The 20,901-nt window shown below is 44.4% G+C and overlaps 1 protein-coding gene across 1 annotated transcript in view; it reads left to right on the top strand.

Moving 5' to 3' along the window:
- Positions 1 to 15,435, top strand: part of Ank3 (ankyrin 3) — a 594,813-nt gene extending 579,378 nt beyond the window's left edge. The window contains exons 44-45 of the mRNA XM_059281286.1: positions 6,576 to 6,661; positions 13,913 to 15,435. Coding sequence (XP_059137269.1) covers positions 6,576 to 6,641 — 66 coding nt within the window. The 3' untranslated portion in view covers positions 6,642 to 6,661; positions 13,913 to 15,435. The remainder of the gene's footprint in view (positions 1 to 6,575; positions 6,662 to 13,912) is intronic.
- The last annotated feature ends 5,466 nt before the right edge of the window (positions 15,436 to 20,901 follow it).

Here is a 20,901-nt window from a genome sequence, read left to right as displayed (position 1 = left end):
GACAAGTCAGAGGAAAACTTTAGGAACAGGTTCTAATCATACTAACACGTGCCAAAAATGGAACTGAATTTCAAAGTCTAGGAAGCAGTTTTTGCCAGAAATGAAAATTCCACCTTCAGACAGCTAGCTGAAAATACTACGTCTGCGTTACCTCCCCCATGATGGTCTGTGCGAGTACTCACCTCTGCATGGTGAAGTCCACATGAACCTCCCTGCAGCCCACCACTCACCTTCAATTCTTGACATGAGGATGGTTGTGTGCAGAGTGCAGGAAAGGTATTCTCGAGGCACAGCACACCGAGTGTGACTCACACGGCCTGAGACTTCTGTAGGTATCTCTAGAGAGACATTAAACACTGTTTATCCAACTCACACAATCCCAATGTCACAAGACTCGGCCAAGAGCTAAGAAGCTCCTTAACTAGGTTCTCTACATTCTTCTTTTTTTTCTGTTTGTTTTTGGTTTTGTTTTATTTTTTTGAGACAGGGTTTCTCTATATAACAGTCTTGGCCACCCTGGAACTAGCTCTGTAGACCAGGCTGACCTCGAACTTAGAGATCTACCCGAATTAAAGGCATGCGCTACCACTGCCCAGCTCCCTACATTTCTTAATCCTCTTCTTTGTACTTTTTCATGAAGACTAGATGAAGTGGGGGGGGGGGGACTGTCAGATCTGCTCAAATACAATTTTCAAAGATTCTAAAAACATTCGCCATTAAGTGATTTTTCTGCATTTTGAGCTATCCCCCAACTCGACAGTGAGTGAGCGCCTCAGATGCCGTCCAAACCATGAGTCACTTCTGTGGAAATCCTAACTGGCAAGCCAATTTAGTGATGTCGACAGAGTATTTTCTAGCACTTGGTGTGCTGTCTGTAAAATCGGCACAGTCAGTCACAGCTCACGTGCTCTCTGAGATGGCAGAGCAGGGACTCAGGCTTATCTAGTCTTGTTGCTCACTCCCATGAACGATACAGTGAAACATCTAGAGAAAAATTGAAGGTACCATCAGGCAACCTATTTTCCATGCTACACATGCGGCAAGGCTTCTGTTGCTTCACCCCAATCTTGTCCACAGCTGCCTCATAAGGGCTAGCTGAACTCTGTATTTTTAGGAGACACAACAAGGCCCGTGGGAGGGAACAAAGAGGACCCACACAGCAATAGCCACACCTCTGGGCTGACGAAGATTCTTCCTTTGGTCCCCTGACCTTCCAGACATGTATCAGCAGGTCAACCTCTAAGTAGTTTTATTAGAGTGAGTAACATGGGCATTTGAGCTTAACATAGGAATAATGATACACAGCCTTCATGTATTTTTAAGAGCGTATGTTGACAACCCTAAAATAAACTCAAAGGCCATAGGTTTTGTGAGACGTGAATCTACAATCTACCCAAATGCCCGTTCCTTGAAGTTGGGCTCCACTTAGAGAAAGTGAATAAGCAGCAACATCAGAGGATGGATGGTCTTGGAGCTGGGAAGAGGCATCGTCCTCAGAGTAAAATCACTACAGAGCAGTTTTGAGCGATGCCTTCCGCTATGACAGAGAAACTAAAAGTAAATAGCCCAAACTGTATGGGATATTACAGCTCAACAAACCTGACAGACATAGGACGATTTCTGGTCAGTATTTTTCTGTTGGGATGGTAACGGCAGACGGGAAGGACCCCGCCTCTGTTTTCTCTTTAGTCTGTGTGTGGGTGTCCAGCAGAGTCCAGGGATGGTGGCAGTGTGTGGCAGATATAGCATGAGAATCTTCGCCATCCAAACCATAAAGTAAGACTGCTCAGACTTAAAAGGTTATTGACCCAGAAGCCACTGCACAGTGCAGATGACCAGAGGGATGCTTGGAGATGAACTGATGTATTTTAAAACCAGGCGGCTAGGCAGCAACAGCTCTGGGAACAGAGTGTAGCCCTTAACCTGGTGGTGAAGGGTTTTTCCCACAGAAGACATACAGGAGGGTCCTTTGCTAAACTAAATCAGGCATTTGGCCATTCAGGCTTCCCCTCTGACACAGAAGAGGGTGGCATTGTGTGGCAGTACTGGGCATTGACCTGCTACCAGAGGCTGAGCAGCACGGGACTTCACTGGCCTCTTACACTGTGGGCCACGGGAAGCTCTCAGAGCCTCATGTCAGCACCAGGAGCCATTCAGGGCTGTTCTAGCCCCACCTGGTAGCTTTGCCTGGGAAGCATCTCCACATGGAATTACTGTGTTCAGGATTCCACGGCACAGTGTAAGCAGCTCTGCTCGCACAGTCAATTGACAGTATGATTTAGGGATTGGCCTCTTCGTATCCACATGTGGACCCTTTTTTTGTAAGTGAAGATTTCTCCCTGTATTCATTCTTTTGTATATAGTTTGATAATCGCGCAGTCTCAAATGCCCACAGGGGCTCAGTTGGGTTGTTCAGTTCCGAGAGTATATTTGCTTAGCAAATCCAGTGACCACAAAGGTAAAATCTTTAAGTCAACTCACAGCCAAACGATCATCAAGTTTGGTAAGACTGGCCTATCTAAACTGTGCAATACAAATGTATTCATTTTCAACATTTTTGGTGGAATTCAGAGTTTGTGTATACACTTCCCCATAACCAAGGAATTCAAATTATGTAAAATTATGTCTATCACTTCTGCTTCACAAATTCAGACTGTTTTGACACAGATCATATATGCACACTTGCACACACAGAGATGTATAACAGGTCTTTTAGAGTATATGTCTTAAGGTTTCTATTGCTGTGGTGAAACATCATAACCAAAAGCCACTTGGGAAGGAAAGGGTGTCTTGCTTACAATTTCAGATTACAGTCCAGTCCTGAAGGAAGTCAGGGCAGGAGCTGATGTAGAAGCCAAGGAGGAATGCTGCTTACTGGCTTGTTCAACCTGCAGTCTTATAGAACCCAGAACCACTAGCCCAGGGTGGTGCCACCCATAATGTACTGCACCCCCACATCAATCACTAATTAAGAAAAGGCTCTACAAAAGGTCTATAGCCTGATCTTATGGAGGCAATTTCTCAATTAAGATTCCCTCCTCTCAGATGACTATAGCTTGTGTCAAGTTGACATAAAACTCACCAGCACAATCGGTTGCCACCTAGACAGATTGTTGATGTTTGCCAAATATGTAACATCCATCGGGTTTGGGAAGTTCATCTTTTATCATGTACATCAAAGCAAACCAGCACACCTTATACTGTCATTCCTGATACCCAGAGAGGTCTAGGAAAGGAAAGAAAAAGTAATGCTCTCAAAGAGGTGCAAGAGAAAGTTCCATCGTGCCATCCTTAAAGAGACCACCAGAGATGAAGACCCCAAAACATAAGCACCATGATGTCCCTTTGAAATAGGGGGTGCCAGAAATTCTGTTGTAAGGAAGACTGGAGAGGGGATTTTGTTTATGTATAAAAGTACAGTAGTCTTCAAAAGCTAATTAGTGATTGTCTCTCTCCCGAGATCTTTTCTTGAAAACATTTGACCTACATAATTGACAGAGAGGTAATGAGACAGATTTTTAAAGTACCTAGTCCATAAATCTTTACTGGCCTTCCAGTACAATCTACTCCTTTAGTGTAGTGAGGAGCTACATCATTAGACAACTTGTGTTGGTCTTAAAGAGAGCCATCTGCATTGACTGTGCATGTAAAGAGTACATTTTCAGTAATGGGACAAAGTGCTCACCGTCCGGAACATTTGCAAGAAGCAATGTGTTTCGTCATTGATAAGTAGGGCTTTGATTCTTCCGAAGGTATTAATCTAAGTCAACAATTCACTTGTGTGTGTGTGTATATATATATATATATATATATATATATATATATATATATATATATATATATATATATATCCCTTGTGCTTACATCCATGCCTACTTCTCCCATTCCTTCCCAGGGTTCTTTAAACAATTTCACAATTAGCATCTTCACACAGAAGGGCTTACTCGGAGCACAGTAAATGGATTTCTGTCTTGCTGGAGTCTCCTAAGGTCTTTCCTTGTGTACCACTCAGAAAGCTGGGTGCTCAGAAGAGTTACCTCAAATACATCATTCACGCCCTAACTACAGTAAAAACCTCCCATGACCTTTTATTGGTACTTTTGCTGTCTCTATGCCTTTATCTTTAAAATAAAATGGCATTTTTGCCAAATATGTCAAACCAAACATAGGAAATAAGACTAACTCCCCCGTAAAACACTTGCTGCACATTTCAGAATGTTGGGATGTGCGACCTCTATACTCTTTCCTCTCCATTGAGTCAACAGAAACTAGACAGAAGTGGGCGGGACTAAGGGTGAACTCAGAAGACCTATGGCAGTTCCCACCCTAAATTAGAGTTAACTAATTTAACTAAGTTAACTAATGAAAGAATCAATACCAAGAAATGTCAGCTGAGCTTTCCACCCGGTTGGCCTATGGTAGTGAGGGTGGTCAGGCACACCACCCCAGTTACTCTCATGTACAATCTATGAAAACGTCAGCACCCCCTCCCCTGCAAATAAACCTTTCTCTACCCTGAACTTTTTTCATAATCATTTTTTAAAGTGTTTTGCCCTTAGTACATGATTTCTTAAGTATCTTCCCAGCTCAGAAACTGTCTTTCCTCAAATTAGATAGAGCTCGCTCCATAAAATCTCTCAACCTACGTTGTGACTGATGATAAAGTGCTGTGCTTGAGTGAGTTCGTCTGTTCTTACTACTAATCATTGACTAATATTTGTTTCAACCAATGAAGCCTCTTGGCTTTTCTGTGGCTAACTGCATCTTAAAATTATGGATTTTCTTGGAATTTGTTGCTAACTACCATACATACCTGAATACATGCTTGAGGTGTAAGACTGAAGGCTGTGAACCATTCGCTAACCATCTATAAAGTCAATCTTCTCTTTCCCTGGAGAGGGAAACACAGTTTGTGACTTCTCTGCAGTTCCAGAGCCTGTGTGGTATGCCGTGTGGTGTGCTGTGGACCTGGATCGATACCCACCCACACTCTCCTCTCTCATGTCACTCATCTCTATGCCACATTCTTTAGGGGGAGGAAGCCAAAACCATCCCTGGTGAATCTGTCACAGAAGAACAGTTTACTGATGAAGAAGGCAACCTCATCACCAGAAAAGTAATCACCATTGAGATTTCATGCTTCTGGAGTTCAAATGCCCTGCATGAAAAACACCATTGTATGCAATAGGTTATAGCACCCCCTCGTGACACAGAGTAGTCCCTACTTCTCTCTGTTGCTTCCAACAGATCACTCGGAAAGTGATAAGACGGATTGGTCCACAGGAGAGAAAGCAGGATGAAGTGGTAATGTAGCGTGGTTGCCAAGGAGGAAGTAGAGGGTAGCATCTTCTGTGAGTCCCCTGGGAAGCCTTACTAACAGAGTGTCCGCTGTAGTGTGGAAGCTTGGAATGCTGGGTTAGCTTCTTCTGACATAGGCTGTGTACAGGGTCCAACCACTTTTCTTGATACCACATCTGAATGTTATGTACTTACTGTTGTCAGAATAATCACAGAGATAAGTTCATTTATTAGAGACAAAATGTTCCAGCTGGAAGGAGAAAGAGAAGGTAGAATCTATGACCATCAACAGCCCCCTTGAGAGGGTCCACACCTGGCCTTCAGTTGGTGCCTGTCTAGGACCCTGAGGGAGGAGGACACTGTTAGGGTAACAGAGTTTGGCTCACAACTTTCCTGCCCATCATATTCTGTAGAAAAATCTAAACTTCGCTGTCACATCATGCTTTGTGCAGCCCCATGTCCAGCGTGCTAACACAGAACCAACTTGGGGCTGTGAGTGTAGCTCACCCAATGAGCCCTTTCCTGCCAAAGACGACGTCTTGCTATTATGCTTTGCTGTTTCCCAAATCTTTATCATATTTAAAGGTAGGAAGTTAAGTATTAAATATTATGTTTACATAAGAAAACAAGCAAACTGAAAAGTACTGAGGACCAGGTGAGAAAGGAATAAAGACTCCCTCCCCTCCCCACCATGCTTCCCGTTGAAGGAAAAAGGAACTGTGCCTCGCTCTCAGAGAAGTGTGTACCTGATAGCCAGGAAAGACAGTCCCAATCTGTAGAAATTGGTGCCGTCTTGGATGGAGGGGACAGTGTTGGTAATTTCATAAACTAAATAAAGAGAAGCAGTCGGACCAGCCATGGCATTTAGTTCTGGCTTGGTGCTTGTTTAAGAAGTCCCCGTCATACTACAACCGACTAGTTATGGTTTTGCTGGCTGACAAAAATCATCGACTACGATTCTAACATTTGGGATTCGGGTGCCTTGTGAATGTCAATGACAATTTCTTCCAGCCCATAGGAAACGGGCTGGCGGCTCTCTGGAATCATTAACCCTTTGTGCTATGATGCCTCATTATGTTGTGGTTACCTTGAACGTGCTGTGGCATGCTGTGGCCGTGGTGAGCTGGTCTGTGCAGGCGAGCCGAGCAGATCGTCTGTGTCTGAGGATGTCCCGTGGCCCTCACCACTTCTCCTTTCTGCTGCAGCCTCCGGGGTCCAGCATGGGAACTGCTCCCAAACTCTTCCACCGCAGAAACGTAACGTGTGCTCTCCTTTAGCAGGGGGAAGGCTATAAAGTGAAGACGAAGAAAGAAATTCGGAACGTGGAGAAAAAGACTCACTAGTGACAGTGACATCAGTCCAGGTGAGAGATGTACTTACGTCAACAGTGAAACTTAAAAGTCTCAAGAATTTTCTAGATTCCCTAAATAGGTGACTCACATCTTTCTCTTTTTTTCACTGGAACAAGCTATGAAGTCATCCCTGCTCTTTTTCTGCATATGAGTACAGATGTCCGTGTGTGCGCACGCGCGCGTGTGCGTGTGCGTGTGTGTGTGTGTGTGTGTGTGTGTGTGTGTGTGTGTATATGTGTGTATCTACACATGTATATGTACATTCACACATATGCACACTGGGTCTACAAAAATTCTCCATGTGTATATGGCATCTGCAGGAACAGATAAAAATATGATTCAAGTCTCCTATTCTCTTAACATGAGGCTCCCCATTGACCGGCAGCAGCCATTTCCAGTGGGAAGATTGTCAAGCCAGTTCCAATGGACTGTGTTCAACCCCAGGAGTTTGGGTTAATACAGAGCTGTCACCAAGTCTAAGTTAAATAAATAGAATCTGATACATCAACCTTTTTTTTTTTTGGTAAACCTAGACACAATTAAGAGGTTGATCATATGGGCTTTTTAGAAGTTAAATATTAAATATAAACACAGCTCACTTATTAGTTTGGACTTTGTTTCCCTTAACATTATTTTTCTGGATTTCACATTGGTTTTGTTTTGTTTTGTTTTGTTTTTTGTTTTTGTTGTTGTTGTTGTTTTTTTTTTTTGATACAGATACAATCAGAAAGCTAATTTGGGGTAAGAAAACAGTTTTGGAAAGTTGTGTCCTCGGGGCATCTTCTCTGTGTCCTTTCAGTCCCCTGGGTCAAACTGACAAAGAGTAGGAATTCTAGTCTCATTTTTCTTATCTGTCCTCCCCTGCCAATAAGGAACTCTGATATTTGCGTGCAGAAATAAGGAATTGGGAAATAACCTCATTTAAGGTATCTAAGGCTCAGATAGAATTTTATTTTTGAGATAGGGTCTCTTGGAGCTTAGGCAGGACTTGTACTTCCTATGTACCTGAGGATAACCCTAAACTCCCGATCCTCCTGCCTCCCCCTCCTGATTGCTTAGATTCCAGGCCAGCAGCATGCCATGCGCAGTTTATGCAGTATTGGGGAATCAAACCCACGGCTTCATGCATGTCAGAGAAGCACTTTACATCTGAGCTCCATCTCCACCCTCCCAGGTAGATCCTTAGTTCTGCCCGACAAATGCCCTCAGTATTTGCTCTACAGTATCTTTCCTTTGCCTTCTGCGAGGCGCGCAGTGGACTTAGCAATCCCATGGTGCCCTGCTGCACTGGACTCACGCTGTGGACTCTGGGTGGGAGCCCGTCGTCATGTTGTGACCATTGATGAGATTGAAAAAGAAGAAGAGGAGCCCCAGATGTTCTGGAAACAGAATTCTGTGTGTGTTTCTGTGTGGCTCTTCAGTTCTCACAGCCCTTCCCTCTTGGATCGGTGCCATTGGCACCCCGAGTTAACATAAGGAACAGGTCCTAAGAGGTTAAGAAGGTTGCCCACAGTCATATAAAAGCGGCAGAACTAGGAAAGAAACCCTAACAGGCTACCTCCAGATGCTCATCCTTGGGGCTCGCTGTAGACCTGACCTGGCAGGGATTCCAGGAGGGCTCCCAAAGACGCAAGTCAGCTGAGCTTTAATGAACCCGAGTTACTCATCTGTGGGGATTCTGGTCTTCACCCTAAAGCCAAAAGGAAGTGATTAGATGTGCAAGGTAACAGCTCCGCCACTGAGCTGACTTGCCCAGCCTGTGGCCTTTGGAGAGCTTTTATTTTGTAGTCCAGGCTAACCCAAACCTGGCAAGAGCCTAACCACTAAGCACTAGGCTCAGTGGTAGAGTACTTACCCAGCATGCACAAGGCTCTGTCTGGATTCAGTCCCCAGCAGCATACACACATACTCATGTATCCTTCCCTGAGAGCTGGGAAGTGCATGCAGGTAACCCTAGTTCTTTAGCAGCTGAGGCAGGACTAATCGCAAGGTTTAGGGGACAGTGGCGATCAGTGATTTCCAATGGCAGCCGTTCATTGTGGCCGTTGGTGGCACAGGGGTGGGAGTAAATAGGGGTGCCAAGTAGTTTACCAACTGTATGGGTTTGGTCAAGTTACCTAAGGTATGTTGTCATTTCCTTGGTGGAACAGGGAGTGGTTGAAATGAAGCCTGGAGGAGCAACAATATGCCCCTGTAGAAGGATAAGAGTAACAGGTCTCAGAGTTGTTTCAGAATTCAGTCAGTTCAGACGTGTCAACTGCTTCATAGCAGTGGCTGCTGAGCCCCTAAAAGCCCTCCATTTCAAGGTACTGTTATAAAAGTATTAGGAGAAGCAGGAAGGAAACAAGACGAGCAGCTTGCCAAGGCAGGCATACCAGTGGCAGCCAGCAGAAGTCACAGCAGCCGAGCCAACCAGCCCCTCCCCAGGTGAAGGTAGTTTACTACATTCACTATCAGTGGTTCCCATAGTAAACTGAGGCAGTCAGTAAAGCCTCGGGTGTCTGTTCCTTTTCACCAAGGAATGAAGCAGAGACCCAGACAAAGCCAGAGGAGGTGATGACCACCCCTCTCCCTTTCACAGACTGAGGTAGTTCATCCCACTCAGGCCCCTGTCTCTGGGATTTTTTCCCAGAATGTATCCAAGGTACAGATAGTTTTCTGTCTGTTTTCCTGATACATGGTGGAGACAGAATTGAAGCCAGGGAGTGTGGCTGTTGGCCCTTCCTAACACCCTTGCCATTTCAATTACCAGTGCAGGAGGGGACATAATACTGCCCCATTATTAGGATTGATGTAATTCACTTCAGGACAGTGCCAGATAGGTAATAACCACTTAGTAAAAATGAAAGAAATGCATTTTCTTTTGCTTTAAAAATATGCACCAGTCTGTTCCCAGTGTGTTTGCTTTTTCCTGCTGGCTCTGCAGCTTTGGCTGTTTTTAACTCAAGTCGCTAGGAAAGAACCAATTCAAAAAGGCCTCATTTATTGCTATTAATTGAAGAGGAAATCTGTTCTGAGTTGGGAGTTGTTTTAAACTAAGTTTTCAGCCAAGTGTGCTAGTGCACGTCTATAATTCTAGCACTTGGGAAGACAGAGGCAGGAGGATCAAGACTTCAAGGCCAGCCTTGGCTACATGAGACTCAGTCTCCAAAAAGAAACCAAACAAGCCGGGCGGTGGTGGCGCACGCCTTTAATCCCAGCACTTGGGAGGCAGAGCCAGGCAGATCTCTATGAGTTCGAGGCCAGCCTAGGCTACCAAGTGAGCCCCAGGAAAGGCGCAAAACTACACAGAGAAACCAAAAAAAAAAAAAAAGAAACCAAACAAAAACTAAAGGAAAAGCAAACCTTAATTTTAGATTATAGTTTCCTATTATAGTGAAAATTACTGCTTTTAAAAAGGAAATATGGGCCAGCAAGGTGGCCCACAAGGAAAGGTGCTTGCCACCATGCCCGATGTGGAGGCATGTATGAGAATGGCCCTGTAAGCTCATATTTGGAGGCTTGGTCCCCCATTGATAGAACTGTTTAGGAAGGATTAGGAGGTGTGGCCTTGTCAGAGGAAGTGTGTCACGCTTCAGAACCCACACCATTCCCAGTTAGCTCTCCACCTAATGCTCTTGATCAAGATGTAAGCTCTCAGTCTATCTGAAAGCCTGCTTGTTGCCATGCTTCCTGCCATGATGGTCTTGGACTCACCCTCTGAAGCTTGAAGCCCCAATAAACTCTTCTATAAATTGCTTTGGTCACAGTGCTTTAGGGCAGCAATTTAAAAGTAACTAAGACACCTGACAACCTGAATTTCAGTCCCCAGGACCCATATGATAGAAGGGCAGAACCAGCTCCCACAAGTTGACCTCTGACCTCCACACATATGATGTACCAGGTACATGTATATGCACACAAAGGCTAAACTAAAACATAACACAAGGGGGCAGGAAGAGAGAGGAAAGAGGGACCTGTGATTGGTATGTAAAATGAATAGAAAATTTCTTAATAATAAAAAGAAAAATAAGAAAACATAACACAAAATTTAAAAGATTAAAAGGAAACCTTCTTAGCCATATGATAAAAGGAAGGGGGAGGAGGGAGGAGATAGGTGGGGCGTGAACAGAAGATCATAGCAGTTCTCTGTATGCACAGAGCAGACCCCACAGAATCTGTCAGGTGAGAGGTCACCTGCAAAGGAGGTTCTGTCTCTTTAGAGCCCTGGAGTCTGCACTTTGAAGGAGACAGATTTAAAAGGAGCTGAAGGAATAGAGAGGAATTCCATCCATGTTGACTAGAGAAGGAACGTCCAAGTGGAGGCAAATTCAGGAGCAACCGAAGATCGTGTGCAATGCTGTGTGTAGCTGATGGCCTGCATTCCCTAAGTGAGACTAGAGACACAGAGCAGTGCCAGCAGCACCTGTGGCCTCAGAAACCAATGTCTAGGCTTACCCTTGATCTATAAAAACAGAAGCCTCATGTGTAGGTCACCCCAGATGGCCATGTGCACATTAAACCTTAGGAAGCCCGCCTCCAGGACCTATCATTGACTGGCTTGATCCAATACTGTTGGGGTATGGGTGGGGGGTTGGACTGGGCACTGGGACTTATTAAACCCAACGCACAGCCCAGTTTGAGAACTGGGGGAGAATGTGACTTCAGTAGAGGATATTGGGAAATAAGTTCCCAGTTGTGCACTGGGCTGGATTGATGAGGGCTACAGGTGTGGAAAAAATAAAAAACCTGAGTATTTCTGGAAGCCTCTAAAGGGACTCTGAGTTCTGGCCCCGAACCTGTACTGGACCTGGAGCTGTGGTCTCTAAGCATCCGTTAAAATGTTTCTTACAATGAAAATAAATTAGTCTAAAAGCATGGCCATGGCTGCGAATTTCTCCCACGTTCACATATGAAAGGATAGACCAAACCTGTAGCTAGAGTTTTCCTGCCTGGCCCACAGTCAGGACAAATCTCTCTCACCTGCCAGTCCCACAGCCTTTCAGACCCGACCAAGTAAACACAGAGACTTATGTTGCTTTCAAACTGTATGGCCGTGGCAGGCTTCTTGCTAACTGTTCCTATAGCTTAAATTAATCCATTTCCATTAATCTATGCCTTGCCACATGGCTCGTGGCTTACTGGCATCTTCACAAGCTGTTCCTCATCGTGGTGGCTGGCAATGTCTCTCTGACTCAGCCTTCCACTTCCCAACTTTATTCTCCTCCTTGCCCCACCTATACTTCCTGCCCAGCCAACGGCCAATCAGTGTTTTATTGATTAATTAGCAACACATTTGCCATACATCCCACACCTGGAGCTGTGGTCTCTAAGCATCCGTTAAAATGTTTCTTACAATGAAAATAAATTAGTCTAAAAGCATGGCCATGGCTGCGAATTTCTCCCACGTTCACATATGAAAGGATAGACCAAACCTATGGAAACGCCCCTCCTCTGGATGTGTCTTAAGTCCTTTCCCTTCGTTTTCTACACTCAGAGAGGGGAGGGGATTCCCAATTCTATTTCTGCTGTCATTGCCATGGCCTCTGGCCTCACAACATCCCAGCCACCAGAGGGCGCTCTCTCCACAGTTCATTTTCTAATTGCTTAGCCAGGGTTCTGGACCTCTTTGGGCGACACTGCCCTTGGTATAAAATGTTTATACACAGGGTTATCCATCCACTAGCATTCCTATACTTGTGGGGTTGGAACCCACATTCTGGCTGCCTGAGAACTAGAAAGACTTGAAGGTTAACTACTGCTTTAAAAAAAAAAAAAAAAAAATAGCCACAGTACAGAAGGACATAATTAAACAAATCTTAAAAAGTAGTAAAAACAAACCCACTCTATCTAGAAAGACAATGTTGGCTTATATTGAGAGGACAAAGGCTTTGTTTTGTATTTTTAATCCAAAATTAACTTGGGAAGATAGGCGGGTTATTAGAAAATGTAAAGCTAACAGATGGGAGTTCACTCAGTCTTTTAGCGGTCTCACGTTTATAGACACTGACTAGAGATTATTAAAATCTACGTCATAGAAGTACGATACGTTAAAACTTTCCATACCGATGAAGCTGGGACACACGAGGGCAAGTTTAGAGAATAGTGTGGGAACTCACTCTCCCTGGATGAAGAGGGTGACGTGATCCCAGAGCCCTGTAAGCAGCCCGGTGCCTGGAAGATGGGGATTTAATGACCGAAACCAAGGTGTGAGAATCCTGATGGACAGGGTTTGCCTACCCTCTGTAATTGGATCTACTGAAGCCAGTCACTCTCCTTCCCGGAGCAGGGCAAGTGTTGAAATCTCAGAGGAGTGGGTACTTTGGTGTTCTTGGCTCTGATCTCCGCTGACCTGGGCACAGGAGGTCAGTAGCCAAGGCGCACGAGAAAGGCAGCCAGACCCAGAATGGGAGACAGACGGGGAAGAGCAGTTGAGGGTGTTTACACATGGCAGAATGTCATGGGTGATCCACCCAGAGAGAAAGAAACAAGTCTGGGTAAACAAGCTCAAGGTCACCAGGATACCTCTGTTCCTGGCAGAAGCCAGATTCTAAAGGCTCTCTGTGAGCCGCAGAAGAGAGTTGGCTGATCTTTTGTGAGCAAACAGGTTTTTGCTTACACTCCTCACTGCCTGGTGCTGGAATTCCAGCCCGTCAGCTTCTCACCTTGACTTCCGAGTGTTTCCTGAGATACCCTTGGACTGTGGCTCTCAACCTTCCCAACGCTGCGGCCCTTTAATACAGTTCCTCATGTTGTGGTGACCACCCCCGGCCCCAACCATTTTGTTGTTACTTCAGAACTGTAATTTTGCTACCGTTATGAACCATAATGTAAATACTTGGTATTCGACCCCTGTGTGGGTTGCAACAGTTTGGGAACCTATGGTCTAGAGTCTGGTCCTCTGAGTTGTTGTCCAGGCAGCTTAACCCCACCCTCTTAACAGGAACTGGGCCCTTGTTCTCTGAACCCTTTATGATGAACAGCAAGGAAGTCATAGATGAGTTCTTCTCTATATACAAAAATAAAGTGAGGGATGTGTCTCAGTTGGTGAAGGACTTGCCTACCATGTAGGTAGGCTCAGGTTTCGGACCCCACACCACATAATGTAGGTACTGTGATTAGGACAGGATGGGGCAGGATGATCAAGAGTTCAAGGTCATCCTAGGTTACATAGAAAGTTCAAGGCCAACCTAGGCTGCATGAGACCCTGTCTCAAATAAAACAACAAAAAAATGAAATGAAATGAAAACTAAACTCACTACCTACCGTTTCACTTTCCACAGGACCACGTGTTCGTACTGCCAGTATTGAGAAATTCACCAGAGAATCAGCCGGAAGGAAAATATTTACCAAGAAGGGAGTGTGGGTCTGCTGCTTCCACACATCAAGGACATGATTTTTTTTTTAATGCAAAAGGAAAGAAGAAGAAGAAGAAAATTACTCACATTTTTTATTTAGCATGAGCCATTTTACAGAGCATGGAAACTCACTCTCATTCCCAGGATTGACACATGTGTACTGTAAGATACAAGAAGCCATGTTGTTCAGACTTGATCTCGAGTAATTTGGTGTCATTTTCAAGGAAGAAGGAAAAAAAAAAAAACAAAACTGTGCACCGGGAAGGACAGAAGATGGGATGATCAAACCAGGAAGAAACTCTAAAATTACTAAATCCACAACAGCTCGCCTTATTTTTCTTGGACCCAAACTGTCAGGGTATAAACACTATTTGTTTCTTTTTTTAAAGAAAAAAAATTGAAGAAAAAAAAAACATCAATAGTTTTGCTGTAAATAATAACACTGTAAATTCTAACAGAAAAAAATAGAATAAATGTTGATAGGTACCTGCCTCATAGAACACAAACAAGGTATCACAAACACATCTAACAATAGAAGTCCCAAGTGACTTCACCCTGGATGAGGAGGTGGTTCTGGGGTGTGGGAGGACTCGCCACTGATTCTTGTATATTAGCAATTACAATGTTTGTACACGCAAAACTGCTAGCTTGATTTTAAAAAGAAAATGCAAATCTTTAAAAAAAAAAAAAACTGCTGCAAATTTAAATAATTCCCAAAATGAGGAATTCTGTAGTTCTGTGAAAAAAAATTTTTTTTTCTTCAGAATACTAATATTTTGATGCATGCATATCACCTTATTTTGATTAAACCTTTTCCAATTTTGCAAACACTACAGTCTCCTGCAACACAGGAGATTTTATCTGTAAACACGAAGCCTTTCCCTTCATCTAATATTTGTTGCTATTGCCAATTTTTCAATGAAATGACCAAAAATGGAAAAAAAGAAAAAAAAAAGAAAAAAAGAAAAAAAAAAACGCCACATAAAACTATACAGTAGTTGCTTGGGGGTGGGAGGTGGGGGAGCTGTTAGTGCTTACAGGGGGAAATGCTTGCCACTGTAGAGGTGGATGGTGCTCACCAGAGGCCCCAGCTGCGGGTATTTAAAAATGGACTGACCAGAAACCTGTATGTAGGAGAATGGCAGCACACTGTAAAAAAAAAAAAAGAAAAAAAAAAAACCACTGTATTGTGTACTGGCTCTGAGATGTAGATCCCTTTCAGTAAAGCCGACCACTTGTAACCACCCAGCAGTGTGATATTAGGTTAGTAAGGCTGCGTTTTATAGGGCATTTTTCTTTGGGTTTCGGTGAGGTTCCCACATTCGTTATCTTCACTTGAAATCGGCCTCCATGGACACCTAGCTCTAAATGACATGTATGAGAGAAGCAGACGCTGGATAACCTAGACAATAATTTAAGCATAAAATAAATTGTGTTCAACTCTTCAACTACCTGGGCTCTACAGTGTCCTTGTGTCCTCTGGCAAAGCACAGCTGTCTCATCCCTAGTCACAGGGGTCCTGTCTGTGCCTCTGGTCACTAAAGCAATAGTCTGGACCATTCCGTTTCTCTCCCCGAGAACACCCACCTTTGGATAAACTGTGCTGCATAAACTGTTCATGTTGTGGGGGAGCCAAAAATTAAAGATGGAGTCATCTCTGTTCACATCTGTTCAGGCTGCCCTGCCCCACAAAAGAAGTTGGGGTTTATACAGCCAATGTGTCGAGAAGTCATTGATCCATGCTCTCAGGAAGCATCCACCTGCACGGGCTTTTAGCCCAGAAAACATTTGTTTAGTTTTTGTGTCCACTGGTTTTGGGGTTTTTTGGTGGTTTGGGTTTTTGTTGTTGTATTTGAGATAAAAATCTCAAATGTTTGTTTAGTATAAGTGACATTTGTTGTCAGAGCTTACAAATTGAGAAATTTTATTTTATTTGGTACTGGACATTGACCCTAAGGCCTCTTGCACACTAAATGAGTGAACTACCACTGAGCGGTGCCCTCTGCGACCCTTTGATATTTTTGAGACAGGGTCTCACTAACGTGTCCCAGCTGACCTTGACCTGGCCAGCCTTCTGCCTTGTCAACTAACAGGCCTGTGTCCCTAGGCTGGATATGACTTCTCTTGAGAAGCCACATTTGGCTGCAGCGGGCCTCTATTACAAAAGACGCTGAAGTCGTGATTCCTGCTCTCTCCAGCCAGATGTGTGGTCCCCCATGTACCAGCCTCATGTCTTACCTTAGCCTGATAGGCACTTGGAATTTGGGGCCCCTTAACTTCATGATTCTGAGTTCCATAGGGAAAGATGCCATGCCATTCCAACTTTTACCCCAGCCCTCAGCCTGGCACGGTGCAGTAGGGGTAGTATCTGTCATCATCCTTAAACTGCAGGGACACACTATGTAACTTCTTCTAAATACATTCCATTCATTGACTCAGCTCTTACAACCACTGTGTGAGGCAGGTACTATGTTTGATCATCACAGGCACCATATAGAATTAAATGAGTACTTAATGCCATTCAGGGCTATCAGTGCCTGTCCATTGAAGATGGCTGTCAAGTGGGGTGAATACTCTCCAGAATGGATGCAATACCAGGCAGGTTTGCAGAGAGTCTATTTGGTCTAGAGAAGCCACTCCAAACAAGGAAGCGGAGAGTACATTTGCATGTCATTTGCATGACGTCCCCTCCCCTTCCTTATCAGAATCTTCTTTACAGACAAGCTGCCACTCCCGAAAGGTTTTTAAAACTGCCCTCAAAGCTCCTGTAAAACAAAAATCAGAATGTAAGACTCTTAACCTACCATTTAAGAGCTATGAATTCTTGCCCTCTGGCCTTGCTAGAGATTATTCTGATCTATAAACTTATTAGGGAAGAAGGGATTAGGGTACATGCTTGGAAATCTGACTGCAGAAACAGGTAGAGGGTTTCAGATGATGCCAAAGCCATGAATTGACTCAGAAGCCTCTGAAACGATGATAGATTTTATTTGCATCTCTAACTTATGTATTGACATGCACTGAGTGGAGCATATGTTTGTATTTCTAGTATAGTCTGACCTGCCAGCTCATTCAAATGTATTTAAGTTTTTCTTTGACATTTCTGTAAAAAAGAAAGAAGAGGGGGGAAAAAAATGAACTGTGACTGATAAAATTCTCAGATGAGCCAGTTTTCTTTTTTTTATATTTTTACCAAATTCTTAAGGTTGTTAACCCGAAAGGTGTTATTGAGTGCATTACCAAGTGATGGGTTGCTTCTAGGAGGGGTTCTCCTCACTGACCACTCAAGCAGCCGCTGTCCTCACCTTGGCATTCTAGCATTCCACCGTGTTCTTTTTAGCATCACCTTGGGGGTGATTCAATGGAAGTTTCTCTCCATGGTAAATAAACGGCAAAGGAAAATGTGGTTTGCTTGCCTTTATTCAAAGCACCAGCTCACATTTGACTGTGCAAAGCCCAGATGGAAGCCACAGGACTAGCAACTGCTGACCTGACGGCCTCGGGCAGAGCCACAGCATAGAACCTCATGCCTCGTCCAGGTGAATCTGGGTATTTGTCTTGTTGGCCGGGCACTGGCATATTAAAAGATGTAACATTTCCTAACCACATGGCATTGCTTCTCTGGCATGAACAGATGGTTAAATCATTGAGAAGTCAACATTTCCAAGGTTGGTATCTGAGGCATTTTTTTAAAAGTCCTTTTAATAAGAGACAAAAGGCATGGCGTCTTTATTTTCATTGGTGCCCTGTTTCCTAAAACAAAAATTAGAGAGTGGATCCTGACAAGCATCCTCGGTAATGGGCCAAATAGCTTTTCATTCATTCAAAGGCGGGTCTCATGTAGCCCAGGCTGGCCTTGAACTTTCTTTGTAGGCAAAAGTGGCTTTGAACTTCTGATCCTATCGCCCCCTACCTCCCGAATGCTGGAATTGCAGATCTATATACACTGCACCCAGTTTATGTGGGTTGAACTCAAGGCAAGCATTCTACCAACCAAGCTACGCCCTCAGCACGCTTTTACTTATTTAATAGAATCTAAAGCTATGGTTCTAGAGAGAAACGATGGCATTCCTTGCACCTCTGTGCCGCAAGATGGGCATTGGATCCTCTGTCCCCTGTACTTCCTGAACCAGCCGGGCATTCCACTCGGTAGGACATTCGGAGAGACCTCTCCAGTTTTTCGGAGTTCCACAGCAGAGCTGGGGTGGACATGCTCATAGGACCCTGAGGGTAATGAGATGCGGGGACCACAGGGTATACACTAGGAGCAAGAATAGGTGGAATCTCTTCTCTGGGTCTACCAGGGAATTCTAGAAAGAAAGGGGGATGGGGAAACACCTCCCTGCTTCATTTGCCCCCGATACCTTCAAATAACCGCTTTGCTGTTCTCTTACTTAAACTGTGGCACAACATTGAGAACTGGATGCTGGGCTGACTCCTTGGCCTTTCACAAGATTTCTGTGTGATGTTCACCACGGGGTCCTCAGAGGAAACCATGTGGCCCTGTGAGGGAGGACACACATCATCCTGTACCCACCTACACACTTGGACATTCACAAAAGTGGGGATCCCTTCACCAGCCATGGTCCTAATCCTTACCTTCATCACTCACCACTGAGAAAAACAGGCTGTGAAATGGGGCATGCACCCTGAACCCTGCAACAGCTTGGCTGCCTCAGGATGTTGCTAAGTGATTGCTGGGTTGCTAAGCACCAAAGGGTCCAGAAATTACATCCAGGACTTCTTTGGGCCACTTCCAGCCTGCAGAGATGTTTGGACTACATGAATTTGAACTGAAGGGCAACATTTGGAAGAAAAAAGTTTTTTTTTAAAAAAAAACTGCTTTTAAGTAAAAATTCAGTGTGAATTCTCTTTAAAATCTGAAGATGTGATCATGCCATTTCTGGAATTCTCTGCAGTAGCCATTGCCAGCCACAGAGAGCGAACATGTGTTCGACTTACCCATCACAACTCCTCTACCTCCTTTATCCCTGTTTCCTCTAAAACCCAACCAATTTTATGCATTTCAAATCCCAGTCTTCTTCCTTCACTACAGTTGAGGGAAAAGGAGAGCGGTAAATTGATGCTGTCCTGCCTATAATATTTAAAACCCTCCTTTTGAGTAAGCTCAGAATCTACTTCATTATTATCCCACGCTGGAATAAAGGAGTAAGTCAATAGGAAAAGAAAGGCCGCCACTTGTTTCTCCAAGCTCATCTATCCCCATATGGTGGGTGGAGAGGACAGAAACGCCATGACAGATAGACCCGAGAAAACACGGAAACCCAGCTTCAGCGGCTCAGTCTGCCTGGCGCATGCTGGGAAAAGGGGAAGGTGGTGTGAGGTGGAGTGTGGTGGCCCTGTAACCTTTGAGCATAGCCACTGCACTTTTGGGCCACACTCGCTAACCAAAATTAAGTGGGATTGGAAAGACCTATAAAGAGCATTTCAATATAAACTTTACAACATTTTTTTAAAGTTATTTAACTCACTCCGAGAATACAAGCCTGTCTTACTTCCCAGGATACTGGGTCTAAGTGTAAACAATTAAACTCACCACAATGTTTTTCTCCCATCCATAAAGACCCACATAATCTTAACCTCACTCCAAAACCTCTGCTGCCGATGCTTACCCACAGCGGAAACTTAGGTATACCAATGAACACTCCCACCAGTCAGAACTCAAACTACATCCTTGATAGATTCTCTAGTAGTTTCCTTATCCCTCAGGAATAAGGAAGTGGCTGGAAAGATAACTCAGTGAATCAGAGCACTGACTGCTCTTCTAAGAGGATCTGGATTCAATTCGCAGCATCTACATGGCAGCTCGCAACCATCTTTAACTTCTGTACCAGGGGAATCCATCGCCCTCATCTGGCCTCCAGCGGTACTGCATGCACACAGTGCAGAGACACACGTGAATGCAAAACAACCATACAGGTAAAATATAAATAGAGGGAGGGGGAAATAAAAAACTTAAAAGAAAAAAAAGAACAAGAAGGACCACATCAGCCACAGCACAGTGCACATCTGGGCTCACAGAATGTGTACAATAAGTGTTCAGCTTCACACACCTAGATTGGCTTGGTTTCCCTGGTAGATCCATCTCGGGGCTGCTGTTCTCACCTGACAATTCAGTCTTGTGCATAGAGCGCTGTAGGTTGTCAGAGCTTCAATGGGTGAAGGTAAGAGCTTAAGAAACCCCCCCCCTGCCCCCTGCTCAGCTTGATGACATCTGTTCTTGTGATGTCTTCCCCAGACATAGCCTGAAGAAAGAAGGAAAAAGGCTATGAAGGTGCCGGGAGGGGACTTGGTGGGAGCAATGCTGGCTGACAAAGGTAGGAGCTGGACTTGGACCTCCAGAATTCATGTGATGAACAGCCAGGCATCACCACACACCTGCTACCCTAGTCTGAAGAGCTGGGGGTGGGCTAGTGATGCACGATCCTGATTAGTCTTAATCAATAAAAACCCAGAGTCACATAACAAGGGTGAAGTCTGAAAGATCAGAGAAGAGAGCAACATTCATTCGAGAGTTCTCACCTTTACGAAATCTCAGACTGAATGCAGGTTGGGGATCCTGTCTCCACCCACCGATATTCCTGTCTCTACCTCCCAATGCTGGGATTAAAGGCATGAGCCTCCCATGTTCTGGGACCAAAGGCATGATCCTCCCAAATGCTGGGATTAAAGGTGTGAGCCACCACTGCCTGGCCTCTATGGGTAACTAGTGGTTAGCTCTGCACTCTGATCTCCAGGCAAGCTTTATCTGTCAGAACACAAAATATCACACAACAGGCTAGATATGGGCAGATCTTGAGACCCAACTAGACAACTAGCCTAGCAAAAACAATGAGCTTCGGGTTCAGGGAGGGAGTCTGTCTCAAGGGAATAAGACACAGAATGACAGACTG

The sequence above is a fragment of the Peromyscus eremicus genome, chromosome 16_21 (genome assembly GCF_949786415.1).
Source record: "Peromyscus eremicus chromosome 16_21, PerEre_H2_v1, whole genome shotgun sequence".
In the NCBI taxonomy this organism is placed as follows: domain Eukaryota; kingdom Metazoa; phylum Chordata; class Mammalia; order Rodentia; family Cricetidae; genus Peromyscus; species Peromyscus eremicus.
Note: the sequence above shows the minus strand (reverse complement) of the source record. Positions and strands in the feature narration are given on the sequence as shown.